A 21,856-nucleotide genomic window follows, 5' to 3' on the forward strand; every position below is an offset into this window, starting at 1 on the left:
CTTTATTTAGCCATTTTACAATGTACTCATGTCATCATCACCCACAAATCCATCAAAGTCCTCATTTTCTGTGTCCGAATTGAACGAATGTCCAAATGAGTCACCGAAAACACTGAGTTTTATACATTCGTCCAGGCGGCCACAATCCATTCGCAAATAGTAGCTAGCTAGTAGCTAGCGTAACTACTCCTGCGCGGCCTTCCACGCTTCGTAAAGCTGTGTTGATGTCGATCTCCAGGCCACAATCCATTCGCAAATAGTAGCTAGCTAGTAGCTAGCGTAACTATTCCAGTGCTGCCTTCCACGCTTCGTAAAGCTGTGTTGATGTTGATGTCCAGGCCACAATCCATTGGGTGTATTGACAAAAGAACTATATATCCCAGCAGTCACTGCGCAGTACTTTTTCTACGGGGAAAATAGTACAGTCGGGGGCTGCTTGCCGTAGTTGTGAGAGCTGTAGAGGATGGTGTACCCTATCGACTGATTTATTTTATTTTATCTTGATAACAATTTTAGTATTGGTCCATATACAAAGCGCACTGGATTATAAGGCGTCCTGTCTATTTTGGAGAACATTTAAGACTTTTATGTGCGCCTTATAGTCGTGAAAATACGGTACATGGATTGGCCATCTAATTCTTACGGAAATCTTGGTTGTCTATTTTAAGTCAGTGAATTCCTGCAGCGAAAAAAAAAATGCTAATGCAATAGTATACAAATTCCTCATTTAACATTGCTATGAAAACAAAACTAATACATTTGCAAACAATGTTTACATCATTAAAATGTGCATGCGGCAATCACTGGTATCTTGGGTAGGGCAATTAATGGTAGGAAATTAAATCTTGAAAAGTAGGCACCGTATGGCTCAGCAATATTGCTTGTTATTTTTTGGTATTAACAACCAGCGAAGTCATTAGTGCAGTGTCGGTACACTGTACAAAATGGTCACCTTATGACTTGATAGCAATCTCCATGCGTTGCCTTTGTTGTCAGTGCTTTTGGAGAAAAAAATAGATAAACACAAGACACACTTGAGGCCAGCCAAACTATTTGACACAAAGGCTGATGCATTCATTAAAAAAAAGTTTTAAAATTCCGCTTTACCCTTCCTTAGCAAAAACACGTTTTGCTTTTTTTTTCTTCCACTTGTGAAAGAATTTCTCTCAATACGAGTGTGATGTCAGGACAGCTTTTTGGGTGAAGTCAATCATCCGGAGAGTTGTCCCCCTTATCGTGGCATGAAACATGAGTTCCATTTTCCTCTCGGCTGCTCCACTCAACGACTTTATTAAATATTTTTTTTGGGGGGGGGCAAATTACATTACTAGTGCACAATTTAAATAATGCAGCTTCCGAGGTCGGAGAGGGGCCATGTTTTATTTATAGAACGCTCATTAAAGGTGTTTAAATATCCTTTACAAGAGTCATCGAAGAATTTTGAAGTACCTCTTTTTCTGCTTCTAAATGCCCATAACACTCAAAACGTGATGATGAGGAATCACATTTATCCCTTTTTTCCCCATCACTTGTTCCTGACGGGCTTCCTCTCACCAGATGCTATCACACGCACACAGGCAATTAACTTGTTTTAACGCCAAGCTAATTAGCATTCAGAGCTCATTTGCCAGGACTTTAATAAGAGCCAATTACACCGTGGGCTCGCTGGGTAAATTTGCATTGATCTGCAGCCCGCACCGGAAATGTTGCGCTTAATATTTGTTATTTATTTGTTTATTTTCTAACTGAATCGTTATCTAATCAGGCAGGTTAATAAGGGAGTGTTACATCTCCAGCGTAATCCAAGATGCTTTGAAATATCTCACAGTGAAACCTCGTGCTGTTTCACTCCCATCTTAGTAGTACACCTTAGAATGGGTTTGCCGACTTTCAAATAAATCAGGATAAACCAAGATAGTTTGAAGAACTATTGTCTGAGTTAAATGGGAAAGCTATTTTATCAATTGCTCAATGTCCGAGATGCAACAAATCAATTGCGTACTTACAAATAAAGATTCAACGGTCGAAAATAGAAGCGTTCAGCACTGCTGTACTATATGACGATATACTATATAATACTTTCTATCATAATTAGTCATGCCTATCGTCATTATTGCCTTAAGTAGATATGCTCCCTCAATGCACATTTACCCCAGCAGGTAGCACCTCATTTGAACTCTCTTGCTACGTTGATGAGATTTTAATTGCCTTTATAGTCCCACCAATTGGCTTCGATAGTTAGCCTATTGACTTCCCCTGCGAACTGTGGCACTCATGGACCAGGAGTGTTTGCCCATTTAAATTTACTTACATATGGAGTATACTGATAAGATACTTCAAAATATCAATATATTACCTACATACCAAAGTTGGCATAACCCCATTATTATTTTCAAGGTGTACTTACGGCCAGATAGGTTTGGATTTTTGTTTGTTGTGTGCCTTAATATTTTTCAACTTAATTTAGTAACTGAATTTTACTCATAAATCAAGAAAGGGACAAACACTTTTTCACTACACTTATATCTTCACATTAAATAATTTACATCTATTGCAATTTAACTTAGTTATACTATATACTGCTTATTCTGATGGCTTGTGACTCAGGCGTCCCAAAACATTTGCCCGCTCATTGTACACGGCTAATGTAATCCCAGTCTGGGGCTGCGAGTTGGCTCGTTACATCACAAATGGACCCCGCAATTCTTGTAAACAATAGCGGGGGTCAACCATAAAAAGAGCGCTGATGCGACTCTAGTGCGTCATACAGTTCGCAGACCGTATCGACACTTAACGAGCCTTTTGGACACACAAAATGGACGGTAGGTGATGCCTTTTGTTGCAGGAGCTTCCCCTGCGGTGATAGACGCCGGGAAAGGGATGACCGCGGAGAGTCGGCGTGCTTGGATAGAAGAGAAGAGTCTCATTCTTAAGCAGACTTACTGGTAAGGACAGATGATAATGTCTTGGTAACACAGCATGTGGATCCAGTGTAAAATAAACCCCTGTTATTGTCAACAATGCAAAAATCTTATTTTGCTTTTGTTTAGTTTTATTCCTAAAAGGGAAAAAAACAATACCATTTAACACTGTCACGACAGTTGTTCCAAAATTGCCTTTTCTCATGGTAAATATAAAATTAACCTGTACAACTACATTTTACTACCCTCTATTTCGTCCTCGTTTTGTTCCCAGTGAGATGCCGAACTACGACATCCTCATTCCCGTCCTTCTCAAAGAAGGCATCGACCAGCTGCCCAAGCACTGCAAGCTCACTCCAGGTAGGCGACCAATCGAGGGGCCGCTGAGATAACACGAGTGTTTATTGATCTGTTTGCTGGAGGCCAGCTAATAATGATAAGCAATTATTCCTGATTACACAGCTTGATAAGAAACAACGATGTAAAAGTACCTTAGGCAACTTTAAGCGCTTGCCATTGATCGTATGGAAGCCATTTGTCTCGAAGTACCCTTTTTACATTCACTGCCATCCTTCCTACGTGCAGCCAATGGCAGCTAATAAGCTAAAGCACTTGTGTCAAAGTGGCGGCCCGGGGGCCAAATCTGGCCCGCCGCATCATTTTGTGTGGCCCGGGAAAGTAAATCATGAGTGCCGACTTTCTGTTTTAGGATCAAATTAAAATGAACAGTATAGATGCATATTACATTTCCTGATTTCCCCCCTTTTAAATCAATAATTGTAATTTTTTAATCAATTTTTTCTGTGTTTTTAGTTCAAAAATCATTTTGTAAAATCTGAAAATATATAAAAAAAGCTAAAATAAACATTGTTTTAGATCTATAAAAACTGAATATTCAGGGCTTTTAATCCAGTTCTTTTAATCCATTTATATAAAAAAAATCTAAATATTATATCTAAAATGGTCCGGCCCACGTGAAATCAAGTTGACGTTAAAGCGGCCCGCGAACCAACCCGAGTCTGACACCCCTGAGCTAAAGTGAATATGATCTCCTTCCTTTCCTTTTCACCTCCTTCAACCCCCACTTCACTGTCCCATTGTGACAGGTGTACCCCTGAGGCCCATGCTGGCGCACCCCACTAAGGGAGTTGGTGAGGTTATGAAACGCTTCGACGAGGCGGCTTTCACCTGCGAGTACAAATATGATGGCGAGCGTGCGCAGGTAAGTTAAGTGTGTGTGAATGAGAAGTCTTCCTTATGCACATACACACACACTGTTCACTAGAGTGGGGTGTTCCTTTACTGCACACCTATTCTTTCAAGATAAACATTAGCGCTGCTGTTCCCTTGGGCGTGCTGGCAGAAAAAGCGCTGCGCTTCTGAGAGAAGGATGAGGGTGAGGGAGGGTTTTTGTTCGGGGCAGGGGGGTTCGATGAAGAAAGAGTCAAGAAAGACATGAAAAGCAAACGTGTCAAACACAGCAGGAGGCGTCCGCATAAAGAGATATCGATTGTAATGCAAACCCATCCAGCTTGCAATGTTAATTCTGGACAGTCATGCACATAAAAAAGCCTTTTGAACTGAGCTCCATTTAAGTAAGAAGGCATCTCAGTCCTCTGCAGTTGTTGTTTCAAGAAATGGCCAGCGGGGGAACCCGTGATCCAGCAAACAATTACTTTTTTTTTTTGCCTCTCGCAGTCACTTGGTGTGGAAGTGGTTGAGTGTCTGGTGAATAACAACAAGAGTAGCCACCCATCAAATCAGTCGAGTGAGGGTTTGTGTGCATATTTGGCGGGTTCATTCGTCAACGTCGACACTCATTGATCACAGAGCGGGAGGAAAGGGAAGTAATTGAGATGCGGAGTGGACATCTGTTGTGTCGTCAGTCAGTGTTGACGTGGAGATCTCAAGGATTGATGTTGGCACTATTACCTGCTCGTGTTGTCGTTTGCTGATTCCGCAATAAACGTCTTCTAAAGAGCTAATAATATTAGTTTTTGTTTGACATACTCTGAGTATACTCAAATTATACATTTACATAATTAATCATGTTAGTCTAATAATGTAATTTTATTCCAAATATGTGCCTCAGTACTCTAAATAATGAATATACATTCATTTATACATAAATAACCTTTTATGGGGTAAGTGACAATTTTTTTTTAATCAATAAAAAAGACAAAAATGTAAATCCTGGTGTACATTTTACTTTTGGTCACACAATATAAACATTCTGTGTCCAATGGTGGCACCTCTACTTTCAACATTTTCAAGTTACAAAAAAGATATGGAACCAATTAATTTTGTAAGTAGAGGCATGACTGTACTAACCCAAACCGCCTGTCATTTTTAGATTAAAAGGTTTTGTGTATTCAATTAGATTTTTTTAACACCTCATTGTGTGTTCATGTCTGTATTTTCACCACGGTCTTACTTTTTGGGGTAATTGCCAATGATTAATCTATTGCCAGGTTAAAAAGGTCACTATTTTGTAGCTAATGATTGTTTGGGGGGTAGAACAAAATGTCAGCTCCCAATCGTAGCGTTGGCTTTCACAGTCCAGTAATCGTGATTTGCAGTCACGGGCGCGACCATGACTCATAACAATAGCAAAGCAGTAGCTGTGCCTTTTGTGTTGAGTTTTTATGTAGTGCACAGACCAGCTCCAGATTGTTTCCACTTGTACGCCTCTTGAGCTGATCAGCCACCGCTATAGATGCCAGCATGTGGCCAAACAAAAAACGTCAAATCCCGTAGCAATTAGGCTCCTCTCTCGGCACACAAAACGGAGAAAAACAGACGGCCTAAAGCCGGCAAATGAGCTGAAATGTCTTTTGGACGAGACAGCTATAAATGTCTGGAATGTTTGAGGCGCTTTCCATCCTTGGCAGCATCTGCCACCAAGACGACTTTTTTCTGCTGTTTTCATTTTTATTCCGGAGCTAAGCAGCAAGTTGTCCCAAAAACATCCGTTTAGAGCAGCAACAACTGAGTGACAGAGTTCCAAACATATGTTTGCTAAATTAGGAGGGATCTAATTAAATTAGGTAGAACATCACAAGAAAATGTTTGATGTTTTTATTTTTATGTTGTCATGAATAAAAAAAACGGGTTCAAATTTTGTCTTTGTGCGCAACAGTCACTTCTATAACACAAGTATTTGTTCCCCACTGTAGTCTTATAAGCGCCATTTTTATTCACAACCTAAGTCTGTTCTATATGTAAATGTAAAAATTTGAATAACTGTGTTCTTTGAAGTTTTCTTTCGGCAGTGTCGTGTCATTTTAATAACTAGCCCTTTTTGATATATTTTCATTAGGTTGGGCCTGTATGGAAAATTCTACATTTTAGCCACATTAAATATTTAAATAAAAAAAATCGTTTTTGATTGAACAAGTCATGCCACCACCATAAATGTATTTTTTTTTGCCTCCTCCCTTTTGCCAATAGATTCACATTCTGGAAGGCGGCGAGGTTCGGATATTCAGCCGAAACCAGGAAGACAACACCAGCAAGTACCCTGACATTATCTCACGAATCCCCAAGGTAATACGTTATTAATACATTATCAATGTGCCAACTTAAGTGACGTTTTAGTTTAAATGTCATGAAATTTGTACTAAGCTGGTAACCCTCTTGTTAATGCTAGGGATGGTTTTCCTTGTCTATTACTGACTTGAAGGTTTTTGCATTTATTCTTTTTCATTATATAAATTTTTTTAATGGCCTTCTAGGGGTGAGATGTTTGCCGACTGTCAGGCGGCCCCCTCATGCGGGTTTTGCGGCAAAAGGAAAACAGCCTTAGATGAGCCTGACAAATCAGGGTTTTCTTATTTTGTCTGTACATGTATTGCTTAAAAGAAAAGAGAGCGATTAAATTAAGTGGACACACTTACTCGTCTGCACTAGGGGAAATAAATGGGAGCTGGGCTAACACGCTAACACCCTAACACCCTACCCCATAGTGCTGTGTATATCCCCGGCGGCACCTTGCAGGGAAACGGATTGAACGACGTGGAATAATGCTTAAATGGCTGAGAGACGGGGTGTGCGTGTGTGCATTCTATTTAAACATTTTTTCATTTCATTTTCGGAACCGCTTTATCCTCACTAGGGTCGCGGGGGGTGCTGGACCCTATCCCAGCTGCCTTCAGGCACAAGGCGGGGGACCCTCTAAATTGGTGGCCAGCCAATCGCAGGGAACAAGGAGACAAACAACTATTCACGCTCACACTCCTACCCAGGGGCAATTTAGAGTGTCCAATCAGCCTATCGTGCATGTCTTTGTAATGTGGGAGGAAACCAGAGTACCCGGAGAAAACCCACGCAAGCCCAGGGAGTACATGCAAATTCCACACAGGTGGACCGACCTGGATTTGAACCCAAGACCCCACTGTGAGGCCGATGAGCTAACCACTCATCCGCCCGGTCGCCCCCTATTTAAACATATAAACTTTAAATATATAGAAAAAAGGAATATTTGATTAAACAGGGAGAATCATTTAAGGCTTATTTGTATGATCTTTTTTTGGAAATCAAAACATGATCACTCTAGAACAGGTGTGGGTGCCCCTTTTTGGGTCGGAGGCCACATGGAATTTTAAAATTTAATAGACAGGACAGGTCAGCATCAGCACAGGATATGATGCATATATTTAAAAAAACAGGATTTGTTTACATCAAACAGTTAAAAAGCATTCAATTATCAAGATAGTTTTTAATGAGAACAATGTTATTGATCACTCTGTTTTAGCCACTGCATTCTGTTCTGAAAATTCTCAGAACAGATCTGAGGTTATCCTAATTTATTTGGAATTTACGGTGTGCTTTGTTAGTGTTCATCACAATAAATGTCTGTACACACACGTAAAGTCAAATACCACCACTATCCTCTGTGCCCCCTTCTGGATGTTTGGAAACTTGCCTCCACCTAATGACGTATAAAACTCATTCAGTTTCAGGGAGACATTTAAATGGTAAAGTCCATGTGATCAACATCAGTTTCTTCCAGAAAATGAATAAACTGTCTATGATGAAGTCCATTTGCTCGAATAAAGTTAACAAGTTTCTCAACTGGCTTCTCCATGTGATCAAGTTGCAACACTGATGTACACAGTGCTTCTTGGTGAATTATGCAGTGTAGGATAATTACCGTCTGTTCAGGGTTGTCCTCTTTCACCCTACCCTGAATTCTCTTGAGCATGCTGACATTTTTCCAGTTAGATTTGCTGAACCATCAGTGGTAATGTTAGCGAGGGTACTTCAAGCTAACGAGTGCTCCTGTATGACCGCTGAAACACTCTTAAATAAATCCTTTCCGCGTGTTTTTCTCATTCAGGGATTCCTTGACCAAAAACTCATCCGTTATCTCGAAATTGCCATTAATCCCTCTGATGAAAATGAAAAGATGGGCAGTGTCCTTTATATAACTGCTTTCATCTAGTGCTAAATATTGCGTAAATGACTAGGATTTTTTTGTTTTGATTTATAGTTAAGTGTTCTTCAATTACTTCAATACAGCGAGTCACTGACCTTAGCAATTTTTTCCTATTTTTTCCTTGCTGTTAGGAGCAAAAAAAAAGGCTGTCTCTACCATGCACTCTTTAAGAATCGACAATTCGGAGAAAGGCTTGGCGGCTTTTCCTAGTTTGAATGCCAGGAAATAACTTGTCTTTGTGCTTGCTTCTTGAATGGAAGTTGCTCGTATAAAGGTGTTTTGCTGAGCCTGCAAGATAGCTACTGACCTGTCAGTGGTAGTTGTCTGTTCTAATTAGCATTCTTGGTAGAAAATTTATGGCTGATGGTGTATTCTTTTCAAACCATCATGGTTTCTTGGCAAATAATATTTGTAGCCTTGGGCCAGACTTTAGTAAAAATGTATTCAAGCGTCCGTTCTTTACTAAACGCCCGGCCTTCAGTATCGACTTTTCTTTTCCTTAACATTGCTGTTGTTCTGATCCGACTAGTAAAAGAGCGATAACTGGAAATGGCTTAGGTGCCGCAAAATCAAGACACTGACACCTGGTTTTGAAACGCCTGAACAGTAATCCCTCGATTATCGTGTCTTCACTTATCGCGATTTTTTTTCCGCTAATACTTATTAGACGGGTTTGAACGTCCACGCAAAAATGTCAGATATGTAAAAAATGGGATTTGTGCATCAAGCCCTAAATTCTAAATATAGCCAAAAAGTTGTGAAATTGAGTTATGAGCTCCGTCATAGAATTAAATGAACTCGTAGTCAAAGTACCAATGTGTTTACGAAAAGAAGGCTCCACCTCAACTTGTTCTTCATCCCGGTATCGGTCATTTCGTGACCGGACGTTTCGTCGAAAGACGTTTGGTCCCCGGACGTTTGGTCCCCGGACGTTTGGTCCCCGGACGTTTGGTCGACCGGACGTTTGGTCCCCGGACGTTTGGTCGAACGGACGTTTGGTCGAACGGACGTTTGGTAGAACGGACGTTTGGTAGAACGGACGTTTGGTAGAACGGACGTTTGGTAGAACGGACGTTTGGTAGAACGGACGTTTGGTAGAACGGACGTTTGGTAGAACGGACGTTTGGTAGAACGGACGTTTGGTAGAACGGACGTTTGGTAGAACGGACGTTTGGTAGAACGGACGTTTGGTAGAACGGACGTTTGGTAGAACGGACGTTTGGTAGAACGGACGTTTGGTAGAACGGACGTTTGGTAGAACGGACGTTTGGTAGAACGGACGTTTGGTAGAACGGACGTTTGGTAGAACGGACGTTTGGTAGAACGGACGTTTGGTAGAACGGGTTCGCATGCAATTGATAGATTTTAACATTGGGTGAATAGGGATTTAATGACTATTATTTAACATTGAGTGAATAAGGTTAGGGTTAAACAAATGAAAGTCTCGTGACTCAAACCTTGGGACTCGCGAACCCGGCGACTAAAAGTCCGTTCTACCAAACGTCCGGTCGACCAAACGTCCAGTCGACCAAATGTCCGGGGTACCAAACGTCCGGGGACCAAACGTCTTTCGACGAAACGTCCGAGTACCGGTCATTTCGCTTGGTCTGTGGCTGCAATTTTGTTTGCTGCTTAGATGTGGAGACTCATTTAAGCTGACAATTCGGAGACAATTTGCTGGACCCACTCTGCTAGTCGGCCCCGAGGTTAACCGAGAGTGAGCGCTCGCTTCTTCTGTTCCTGCTGAGCTTGTTTTTTCCACCCCCCTCCTGTCTAGTCGAGAGCTTCAATTAAAAAGAAAATGAGGCAACATGAGTTTATTAGAGCCTGTCTTATTCACGCTCGTTGGGACATGGCTGTTATTGAAATGTCAGCCGTATATCTGTAGGCTGGGGCTTTAATTGCGTTAAAATATTTAATTGACTTACCCGCATGATTGTGTTGCTCATTGGAGATTGTATGTTTGTTGCTGTAGTTGTCATTCACAGCACAGCTTAGCTACGCTGAGTGACGTCTATCTGTCCCCTTGAGAATGCGGTTCGATGAGTTGTCGATGAGACAGTGGGTGTTTTTGGCTTAAAAGGAAAGGCTTCCAGATGATGTAGCAATGCTGCATTTTTCTTTTTGCCAAAAATCTCATTGACAAATTGTCCAATTCTTTGCTGGCATGTCTGAATATCACCAAATGTACATTTTTATACTAGCTTTTGTTACCAACTCAAGGATATAGCAAACATTCCAGTCCTCATCTGCTAGATCCGATATAAAGAGTTTGCCCAAGTAGGCAATTTCGCCATCCAACATGCTGTGTTCCATCTCACTGTCAGGATGAGAGTTGTCGTCTTGGGGTTCCATAAGAGTGATCCCAGCTTTGATGAAAGCTCAAACTACAGTGCTCGCCGACAATTTAGCCTGGGCAGCCACTATCCATTCCAAATTGTCACGTAGTTCACTGCCTGCCAGTCTTTGTAACTAGGCTTGCCATCCAACATCCATCGCTTCCACACTGGTCGCAATGCTGCTTCACCCGGCTGCTCTTTTGTTTTCAATCCATGGCTTGAGTCCATCTTCCAAGCTTTCACTCTCTCGTCCTGGTGTCATTTACATCAAGCCTGGTGTTTTTTCTTTGACTATTGAGTGTTTTTGAGGGTTTAAAGGGCTACGATACGAGCACACAGAAGTCAATTGCCTTGCCACTCGTCTTGGATGTTTTGAATGGATTTAAAGTCATCCTTGGAGTACAGCTATTTGACCATGAGAACACGAACGTCCGCTGGGTTGACCACAGCAATTAGTGTCTCGGCAAGAAATTAAACCAGTCAGTCAAGCGGTCAGGGTAATACAACATTTTTAATTTAGAATGTAATTTTAATATAGAAAATCTTATTGTGTAGGGTTGATCTTGACCGGTTAAATGGAGGCTAAATTTAAACTCTAAATTATCCTTTATAACCAACAAATTTACTTCGCTGGGTTGACCACAGCAATTAGTGTCTCGGCAAGAAATTAAATCAGTCAGTCAAGCGGTCAGGGTAATACAAAATGTTTAATTTAGAAGATAATTTTAATATAGAAAATCTTATTGTGTAGGGTTGATCTTGGCCGGTTAAATGGAGACTAAATTTAAACTCTAAATTATCCTTTATAACCAACAAATTTACCTCTTGAAACTTATATTTCCTCAAATTTACATTGAAAAACAAAATGCAGATGGGCATGGTCCTACACTACAACCTAGCAGCCGTTTCCTTCATTGTCCAAGACCGCAAACCTGGTATGGTGTCAGTCCTATCTCATCTTTTTGTGGCTTTTTAATGAAACCTCTACCTCGGACCCGTGCCTCTCACCCATTGGGGGATGCTTTGATACATTCTTGTCACTTTTTTCCTTTTTAGCTCCTCGCCTCTGGTACCTTAACTCACTTTTTTGTGTCTGTCTTCTCAGTTTTTGTGTTTTGAGCTGTCGGCGTCTCTTTATCGGCTTGGCGCAGCTTCTTCTTTTCCCCCTCTTGGCGCAGCCTGACTCTTTCACCACTCCATGTTTGGCTTTCTTCTCATTCTATTCAGTTTGTTTTTATCTATACTGCTCCTCTCAGTCTCGCAATCCTTCGTTTAACTCTGATGTTGAATGCAATGCAACTGATTTGACTGTTTTTGTCTCTTGCTGTGTTTGCACCGGTAAAAAAAATCGACAGTTGTTCAAATGTCCTAAAAGTAACAAGGGGTTGCCACGGCGACGTAGCCGCACAAAAGATGTCGGTAGTGAGGTCGCTATCGAGGAGTCGGCGCTTTGCATTTCAATGAGCCACAAGTGTCGTGGCGTTAATATAGATGCATTAGCCATTCGTTAAAGCCAACTTCAAATGCTGTGATGAGACAGGTGTCAAAAGTGCTCATTGCACTGAGTCATAATTGAAGTGTGATATATGTAGAAACCATTTCAAGCGGGTGAATGGTACGGGGGAACTTGTACCTATACTTAACCCCATTTATTACAGGTGATTAGTTCCAAACCAACACTTATAAGGTTAAAACTCGAACATAGAGACAAAAGTGCAGCATTCTAAAACAGTTTCATCCTTTTAAATTACCTAATTTTGAAAAAAAGGTTAAAGTTTTCTTTAGCACTTATTTTCTCTCATAAGGTTGAGTTTTCCTTCAAAACACTATTAGTGGCAGCTAATTGAAGTCACTGTGTTGCATGAGTTTATGACCTTTTCAACATGGTGGCGGAGGTCCATCTGTTTGACTTAATTTTGAATAAAAATGTTGACTGCTGAATTCTCACACTACTTTTTTTTTTTTTTTTTTTAAATAAACGCTTATGTCTCTAAAGGTGAAGAAAGACTCTGTAGTCTCCTGTGTGCTGGACTCGGAGGCAGTGGCATGGGACCGTGAGAAGAAGCAGATCCAACCCTTCCAGGTCCTCTCCACACGTAAGCGAAAGGTAAGGCCCAACAGAATCACAAAACTACAATCTTACATATTTATGAATATGTTCATTATTATGTGATCTCCCTTATTAAATAAATCAAACTCAAACTTTCATAATTGAATAAGGAGGAAAGTAATGTATTTATTTACAGAAGTTTGAAGTTTCATCTTTAAAAGAAAAAGGTGGTAGTTATTGTTATAATTATCGACTGATATTTTTTTTTTAATCGTTATAATAATTTTTTTCATGTCGCCCAGCTCTACCCACATTATTTTGATACCATTCAAAAAGCATTACGGCGTGTCCCCTCCATTGTCAAACGAATGAATACATTGCAGATCGCTGCCACGATTGTAGAATGTAAATGTTCAGAAGCCATGTTTCATAAATGGCTATTCAGAAATTAAAGTATTCACAAATAAGACATTAGTACACTATAGTATTTTATAAATTTAAAAAAAGCAACAAAAGCAACAGACCAAAGTAATAGTGGTTTCTAAGCTTGTATATCCCTTATTCTTGAGTTTGATTTATTTAATAATGAACAGCACATATTAATGAACATATTTATATTCATGTTAATGAACACATATATGTAAATCTGTAAGATTGTAGCCAAGGACTAATTTCCATTTTTAGTCCCTTGTGTAGGTTGAAGATAAATGATGACACATACTAGACACACATACGCACACACGTAGCACAGTTTTAAACAGCGTTGTGATCGCAATTTTGTTCGTCCAAGATTTAAGATGATTGGCGAAGAGGTTCAGCGATGGGAGTTCACGTATGTTAATTGGTATTGAGTTCCAGGTATGCGGCATGAACAAAGAAGGTGCTTTGGCTGAATCCACTCTTTTTGAAGGGAACTACTCAGTCACCTCTAGAGCCAGCCATTGTTCATGTGTTGGAATTTTTTGTACAAAATCTTGCAGTGGAGGAGGAGCTTTGTGTCGGAAGATTTTGTATACTAAGGTGGCATATGGATATTTAACAGTATTGTCCCAGTTCAGGCGTTTGTGTTTTTTTAATACAGTGGTGGTGCGTTTTTGGCTTTCTGTCCAATACTTTCTTAGCTTGCTTATAAATGGTTTCAATTGGTTTTACTGCTGTTTTGCAGGCTGATGACCAACTTGTTAGGCAGTAAGTCACGTGTGATATTAAAATTAGACAGTTTGGTCAGCAGTATTTGGTGGTTGATGGTGTCAAATGCCTTTTTGAGATCAATGAAGACCGCACCAATGACCCTCGCTTTTATCATATAGATGTTGTAACAATAGCAAGGATTTTAAAGAAGTGGTGGGGAAGAGGAAATGGACAAAGGGTCTCAAGAAGTGAGACGGTCCAGTAGCAGAAGGCGAAGTAGATTGATAAAGCGCTGTCAAATGGAGGGAGAAGAAGGAGGGGTGAAGATGAGATGGTGGAGGGAGAGGCTTTGTGTGATTGCAAATGTCAGCCAGAGCTTTTTTCACTTTTGATCAGAATAATGGCATTGGGATACGGCACAAATCACATGGAGGAGGCGTCCTCAACTCTGTCTCTCCTCCCGTTTCCTGCTGCTGACACGGACGCAAATGAAGAAAGGGCAGGAGGGATGAGGCACTGGTGCTAATGGAAGAACGTCAAGATGAACGTTGTTGTTGTGCTTTTATTCTCAGGGACGCCTCAACCTCCACAGTAGTCTCACCATTACATGGAATTACATTCTTATGCACCAAAGTAGTTCTGCCCTTCACATACTGATGGCGCTGTTGTCAGTGCACTTGTGGGCTGTAGTTAGCGCTGTCACTTATGTTTTGTTTGTGCATGAGTTTTAAGTGTTTGTGTGGGATTGGGAATCCATGTTGTTTGTATGTTCGTGTTTGTGTCTATTCATGTTGCATATTAGTTTCTTGGTTGGGTATGTTTTCTGTATTTTTTGTTTGTTTGTGGTTTTGAGCAAGTCGTAAGTCTCTGTTTGAACGGCAAAAGCTGTAAAGCGGCATTTAGACAAAAATAGAGCGAAGTTCACTACATGTTGACTGCCGATCGCCGTATCCAATGTTCAATGGTCCATTTCATAACTAGGCAAAACGCAACAACTGTTATTGTCATAGTTGCTACAATGTGAAAGCATTTTTTTCATATTTTACAGGGTTATGATACATTTTTTAAAATAGATTTTCATTATATTTTTAAGACATTGTTTGTTTTCTATAAGTCACTTTGTTGCCATCAGTCCAAAGTCCTTTTCCCATCTTGGTTTTCAAAACACACTGTCCCTCTGAAAAACATTATTTATAGTCTATGTTGCTATGGTGATAAGTCTTTGAACTGTTCGTTATATCTGCATTTGTCTTTTCCCGCACCTTCTCGCTACCTGCCCCAACTTTTTTATAGATTTGTTGACACCTTGAATTTTAAAATCAACACATTTTCTCGTAAAATTATACACTTTCTCAGTATAAACTTGATACTAATTGAACTTTTGACTTTTGGAACTGTTTGTTCTCTTTTGAATCGAATAATGGAAATTCGCAATTTCACATTATTGCAGCGAATTTTAATTCACAATTTCTCCCACACCGATTTTGGGGAAATCCGTTTGCACGTCTTAATTACCGAAACAGTAGGATCAGTAGTGGTGCTAACTTGAACGACAATGTCACCCCAGGCTTATAAACGGGGCGAATGAGTTGACAGGCAACGTTGTGATTACGTATACTGTAATCAGTCATATGCATTGTGAGCAAATATGTTGTATTATACCATTAGCATTTACAGACAAATCAGTTTAAGGGGGTTTTCACATGGTTTCCCATTCCAACATAGGATGGCCAAATTCTCTTCCCAATGGCCTGTCGTCAACGTAGCAAACGGAATTATTCAAATTTACATTTGCAATGTGGAGAATGGGAAGTGTGCACCCCTTATTGTACCCCCACTAAATTAGAGAAAAAACATTCCATCGATTTATGCAATATTTGAGACTTAATGAGCCATTAATCAAGTAAAAAAACAGATTCAAATCTTTTTACACATCTGAAGTGAGGAATTGTGTATCGGCCAATACAAATGTATAATTATTAGATGCAAGGCTGTGAATAGTTAAACGTTGATTGCAACACAGTACTTTGAAAAAGAAATTCTTTAGAAGTCCAAGGTCGGACATTTAAGTTGGTGCAAAAGATGAGTTTCACAAGCTTTTTGTTTTTATCGATGAAAATTAAATGTTTGTGTGCTTTTGTGTGTCTTTTCTTGCAGGATGTGGATGCGTCTGACATCAAAGTCCAGGTGTGCGTGTATGCCTTTGATCTCCTCTACCTCAATGGAGAGGTAATTATTCCAAAATGACTTCGGGTCATCACGAGAACAGACCACATGGTGAAAAGCATTTACCATTTTGCCTCTTAGTCTTTCAGAGCCCTTGACATACAGTCACGCGCCTCTTTACTTATGCCTGCAGTTTACCTAAATTTGTCACTCGTAGATGTCCAATCCATTTAAAATGGGAGGGCTTTAAGCGACACCTCCCAGTTCAGATTAATCAAATGTCTATCGCCATCAATGGCTGCCGATGGGTACTCGGACGTTTGGTCCCCGGATGTTTGGTCCACGGACGTTTGGTCGAACGGACGTTTGGTCGCCGGGTTGTTACTGTTGAAACCAGCTCTCAAAATTATAATCATAAGAGAGAGAGTGAGTTTAATATCTAAATATCTAATATCAAAATATCAACAGTAAACTCTCTGTCATAATTTGACAGCGAGCGAACCCGGCGACCAAACGTCCGTTCTACTAAACGTCTGTTGTACCAAACGCCCGGTCGACCAAACGCCCGGTCGACCAAACGCCCGGTCGACCAAACGCCCGGTCGACCAAACGCCCGCTCGACCAAACGCCCGCTCGACCAAACGCCCGCTCGACCAAACGCCCGGTCATGCAGCCGCTGAGCTAATTTTTGTGTGTCCTCTGTGAAGTTGTGAATCAGTGTTGTGTACGTTTCTTTTAGGCACATGGTTGCGTAGTAGATGTGTTTTCTGTGCTTATCACCACTCCACTATGTTGTTGTGCCTGAATTCCAATGACAATGCTGCTGGGGGTCATAAGCAGATAATGATGCTCATGCTCATTGTAATTCCTGCGCTGTGTGTGTTTGTGTATCAGGGAATTAGATTGTGCCACATGAGCTGTGTGTGTTTGTGCCTCCCTCCAAGTAAGACACAATAGGCCAGCAGTCTTCCAAAAGTTGTATCCGGCAAAATGCAAATCAGCACAATTGTGCCCAAAACCGCCCCCCCACACACACATACACCCCAAGTGGACCGAAACAAATTAGCTAATTAAAACAGTAACGCCTAATATGTGCCATTACGTGGCCTAACACAGCTATAACTTGTCTAGCGCTACATTATTCTGTTGGTGTAGCATTTCCAATCTCTCCGTCATTGCTTTGTTTGCATTCAGAACACCGCGGTCGGTCCGCCATTATGTAAAACGTATGCTATTCATTTTATTTATTCAAGTTACTTAATGCGTCTCTGGACATTCTACAACAGTAGGTAACATGTTGTAAAAGGTGTACTGGCATTTTGCAATTCATAGCATCCTCCAGTGGCAATTAAAGACAAAATATTCAGGAAAATTGGCCACCAGATGTCCATGTTCATGATGTTTTTCTTTGCGTACAGTTTGTCTGCTGTGTGCTTTCTGTGTGAATGTGTTTGTTGGTTCCAAGTTGTTTTGACAGCAGTTCACGGGTGACAAAAACATTTTGTAATGTATCTGTTTGTTTAGTCCCTTGTACGACAACCGCTGTGTCGGCGTCGGGAGCTACTACGAGAATCCTTCGCCGAAGTGGAGGGAGAGTTTTTATTCGCCCGCTACCTCGACTCGGACAATACAGAAGCTATCGCAGAGTTCCTGGAGCAGTCTGTCCGAGGTTAGTTGTTGTTGTTTGTTTGTGTGTATGTGTTTGTTGGAGTTCCCGCATGGCTTGACAAATGTATGTTGTGACCCAGACTCGTGTGAAGGCTTGATGGTGAAAACTCTGGAGAAGGACGCTACCTATGAAATCGCCAAGCGCTCCCATAACTGGCTCAAGGTGAGTACGCCCTTTGTACATAAGGCTTAACAGCCCAGAACGGGACAGACTTTATTTTGGACCAATAATAGGCACCTTGTGAAAGGAGGTCAGCTCCATCCCTGATGAGGGGAGTGCTTCTTTCCATATAAAAATTTGAACCAAAGTTCTACTTCTTTTTTTTCTCTTTTCCTTTTTTAATTCAATACGCGTGTCTGAAATGATGACAATAAACTTGCTGAAAAACCTGAATAAACAATGTCTGATAAAAAAAAAAAAAACTGGAATAAATGACCATGTTCTTGGAATGAGCTGATTAGAATAAAATTTTAATTCCAGTTGGCGTAGTGATAAAAAATGGAAAAATGTTTCGCTGAAAATGCAGAGGGAATGACCTGGTGAATCTGCTGCTTTGCTTCCAAAATGCTAAAATGCTGATTTCTGTCAGGTTTTAAGGCTTGTTATTGAACTCTGCCTAGGGCAACAAGCTAATTATTATTGAATGTTTAACAGGTGTAGTAGACAGATAACAGTTGTATGTTGAAGCTTTTTAAATTTCATCATTGAACATCGGCAAAGGCTAACAGGAGGTTAACCCATTTTCTCTGAAATATTCTTACTTGCTGAAAGCGTTAATGAATTCCAACTGCTTGGAATGAACAGATCATTACTTGCCTTTACAGTTATGTAGTAGACAGATATTGAACACAATAACTTGAGATTTTGCTTACAGCTGTGTTCGAAAACAAACAGGGAGTCATCCATTTTGCTTCAAAATGATAAATTTCTTCAACGGGAAAACACAATCAACAAACAAGATTTAATTGGAGCAGAAACAGCAATGCAACCCCACATGCGATGCAAACGCTTTATTACCATCTTTGTTCCAGCTATTTAAAAAGTCACGTTTTGTAATTCTGTCAGTTAAAGAAGGACTACCTGGAAGGTGTCGGCGACACGGTGGACCTGTGTGTTATCGGTGCCTACTTTGGTAAAGGCAAGAGAATGGGCACATACGGCGGCTACCTGCTGGCTTGCTACGATGAAGAAAATGAGGAGTTCCAGTCGGTCTGCAAGGTGTGTAGTCGACCACGACAACTATAGCAGAGCTTATTTGGAGATCTGATTTAGTACTTTTAGGTTGGGTCTGATTTAATAGATCAAAACTTTATTTCATTCTGTATTCGGGAAATTTCCTTGGTTGCAGTAGCAAGACAGACCCACAAGACATTGTAGACCTAGGTCACATGTGTCAAAGTGGTGGCCCGGGGGCCGAATCTGGACCGCTGCATCATTTTGTGTGGCCCGGGAAAGTAAATCATGAGTGCCATCTTTCTGTTTTAGGATCAAATTAAAATGAAGAGTATAGATGTATATTAAATTTCATGATTTTCCCCCTTTTAAATCAATAATTGTAATTTTTTTATCCATTTTTTTCTGTGTTTTTAGTTCAAAAATCATTTTGTAAAATCTAAAAATGTATAAAAAGGCTCAAATAAACATTGTTTTAGATCTATAAAAAACTGAATATTCAGGCCTTTTAATCCAGTTCTTTTAATCCATTTATTTAAAAAAAATCTAAATATTATATCTAAAATGGTCCGGCCCACGTGAAATCAAGTTGACATTAAAGCGGCTCACGAACCAACCCGAGTCTGACACCCTTGACCTAGGTAAAAAAAAAACTGGAGCCACACACAGAAAGTCCACAAGGTGGGGACCTTCTGCAGACTGAGGTTAAATATGCAGAATCATTCTTTCAAGCTGATCCGCAGTTACCCTTTACAGGGTTTTGACATCCACTTTTCGTCTGCAGCTCACTTAGACAGCATACTAGTTTAGCCGAAATTAATACCGTCCTCTAGAGGTTGTATAATTCCTTTTTTTTTTGCGATGTATCATGGCCTCCACTTTGTCTTTCTTCATTCGCAAGACTAGCGAAATTGCTTCATGATAAAACAAATGACCTCATCACGTCTAGGCATAGCAATCAATTGATTGAGAATTTGGTCCATTGCCTTTAATCAATTGTTGACGGAATGCTCGGTGTTCACAGTTTCATTTCGGTGTGTTTACTCCTTAGTTTGGGTTGCCTCAGATGCTGGGTGCTTCTGCATGAGTGTTTTCTTATGATATGTTTCTTTGGCTTTGTGTGTGTGCGCTTTGAATTGTCGCTTTTGGGTGCATGTTGAGTTGTGATGTATTTAAACAAGGACGGTGCTGCCTAAGTTCCCTCCTGTCTCCATCTTCCCAAAAACCTTTAATCCGTCCTTTTTACCACTGTAACTGTAACGTCTTTACCCACAGCAAAAGGATTTGTGTGTGTGTGCAACATCTGCCAGCAAAACACACATATATTCACACATTGATCTCTGTCCAACAACTGATTTCTGCTGGTGTTCCAGTCAAATTAACACTACCATATCAAGAAGTTATTTTTTCTTAAATCAATAAGTTAGACTTCATTGTATGTGACATTTCTTTCTGCATTCACGCCAGATTGGAACCGGCTTTGATGACCAAGCTCTGGAACAACACTACACGTTCTTAAAGGTAAAGTAAGATTTAATATTGGGAAATAACTATGATAGTATAGCAACCAGGATTGGTAACTGAACAGGGTTTGAATAAAGTGGACCATCGAAATTTGCTTATAAATGAAAGACTTAGTTATGTAAAGATGTATACATTCATTCATTTTCCGCACTGCTTATCACAAGGATCGGTTGGGGTGCCGGAGCCTATCCCTGCAATGTTCCCTGTAATTTTTCATATATCTGAGCATACAAATTATGAAGTAAAATAAACATAAATACTTTGACAAAGTCAGTCTTCTGACTGGCCTTATTTAGACTTTTAGAGATTCCATTGAAACCTGCGATCAGAGTAGTGTATGTTGTTGCTGAGAAAAGTCCATGTAATGACTCATCCAAAAGATGACTCACGAATATACTGGCCACTTTTCGACACTTCATTCCAGCTGCAGATAGAAGAGCAGGCCTCCAAGTTGTAATGGATTCTAGAGAAAATACCCCAACTAATCCAACAGCTTTGTCTTGTATAGATTTTTAAAGACTCTTTAGACCGCTTCAGTCAAAGCAGCACATGTTGAGTTCCCAACTTTGTGGTTTTGTCACCATCGTTAATCTTCTGAACGACTCTAACAAAATCAGTTTATTGACATTGTGTGGTTTTCTGTTGTTATTGACTATTGTTTATCTTCTGAGACACCATTGCGGTTACAATTTGTTTTCCAAACAGTAACTCCCTATCTGATCTGGCAGATTGTAAAATACAAGAAAGCTAATCCATGATGATCATACTGCTGACTTCAACCTGAAAAGTGGAGAAAAACTTAATGCTGTAGATTATGTTCCCGCCTAATAATAGAGAACGTTTGATTAACCCTTTTTTTGGCATGAGAGGTCATAATGCTTAGAATCCAAACCAACTGCTGACTTTTAAAACCTCCTTGAAACTACCATTTTATTTTCTCAACACTTTAAGTAAATAATGCTGTATAAAAAAAAATGCTCCAATGGAATTTAAGGTGCACAATCAAACTGATTGCAGAAAAAAAAAATCAGACGTTCTCATTCGGCTTGATCACATCCCACTGGGCTGCTTTGTAATCAAGCGCTCCTTGTGAACATGATGAATGGCGGATTAAGGCAGGCTGATGGGAGCTCGGCTGCAACATGATTGGCCGCACTCGCACTTTGGCGGCAGGCCAACCTTGCAAGTAATGTGGACATATGGTGTTTGCAGCCCAATAATGTTACAATACATATTTCTCCTACATACATGTTTTGTGCAACTATATATTTTTTCAAATACATACATTACATTTCTAATTCATCTGTCCACATACTGTATGTGGATATAGGTGCTTATCTAATAATGCCTAATATGAAAGTGTAACATTTTCTTTGATGTTAAAAATATTTTTGAAATGGTAGTGTTTTCAAAAGAAATATATTTTTAAAATTTCTTACAATAAGA

General features: G+C 40.1%; 1 protein-coding gene across 2 annotated transcripts in view; it reads left to right on the forward strand.

The window, feature by feature from the left end:
• The window catches only part of lig1 (ligase I, DNA, ATP-dependent), a 79,263-nt gene that overhangs the window by 10,346 nt on the left and 47,061 nt on the right, over nucleotides 1-21,856 (forward strand). For both annotated transcript variants that reach the window (XM_077615979.1, XM_077615978.1), the window contains 10 exons: nucleotides 2,846-2,945; nucleotides 3,196-3,281; nucleotides 4,028-4,143; nucleotides 6,372-6,467; nucleotides 12,694-12,804; nucleotides 16,036-16,107; nucleotides 17,569-17,713; nucleotides 17,793-17,875; nucleotides 18,779-18,931; nucleotides 20,354-20,407. In XM_077615979.1, the coding sequence (XP_077472105.1) occupies nucleotides 2,846-2,945; nucleotides 3,196-3,281; nucleotides 4,028-4,143; nucleotides 6,372-6,467; nucleotides 12,694-12,804; nucleotides 16,036-16,107; nucleotides 17,569-17,713; nucleotides 17,793-17,875; nucleotides 18,779-18,931; nucleotides 20,354-20,407 (1,016 nt within the window). The remainder of the gene's footprint in view (nucleotides 1-2,845; nucleotides 2,946-3,195; nucleotides 3,282-4,027; nucleotides 4,144-6,371; nucleotides 6,468-12,693; nucleotides 12,805-16,035; nucleotides 16,108-17,568; nucleotides 17,714-17,792; nucleotides 17,876-18,778; nucleotides 18,932-20,353; nucleotides 20,408-21,856) is intronic.

Source organism: Stigmatopora argus, chromosome 12 (assembly GCF_051989625.1).
Source record: "Stigmatopora argus isolate UIUO_Sarg chromosome 12, RoL_Sarg_1.0, whole genome shotgun sequence".
Lineage (NCBI taxonomy): Eukaryota > Metazoa > Chordata > Actinopteri > Syngnathiformes > Syngnathidae > Stigmatopora > Stigmatopora argus.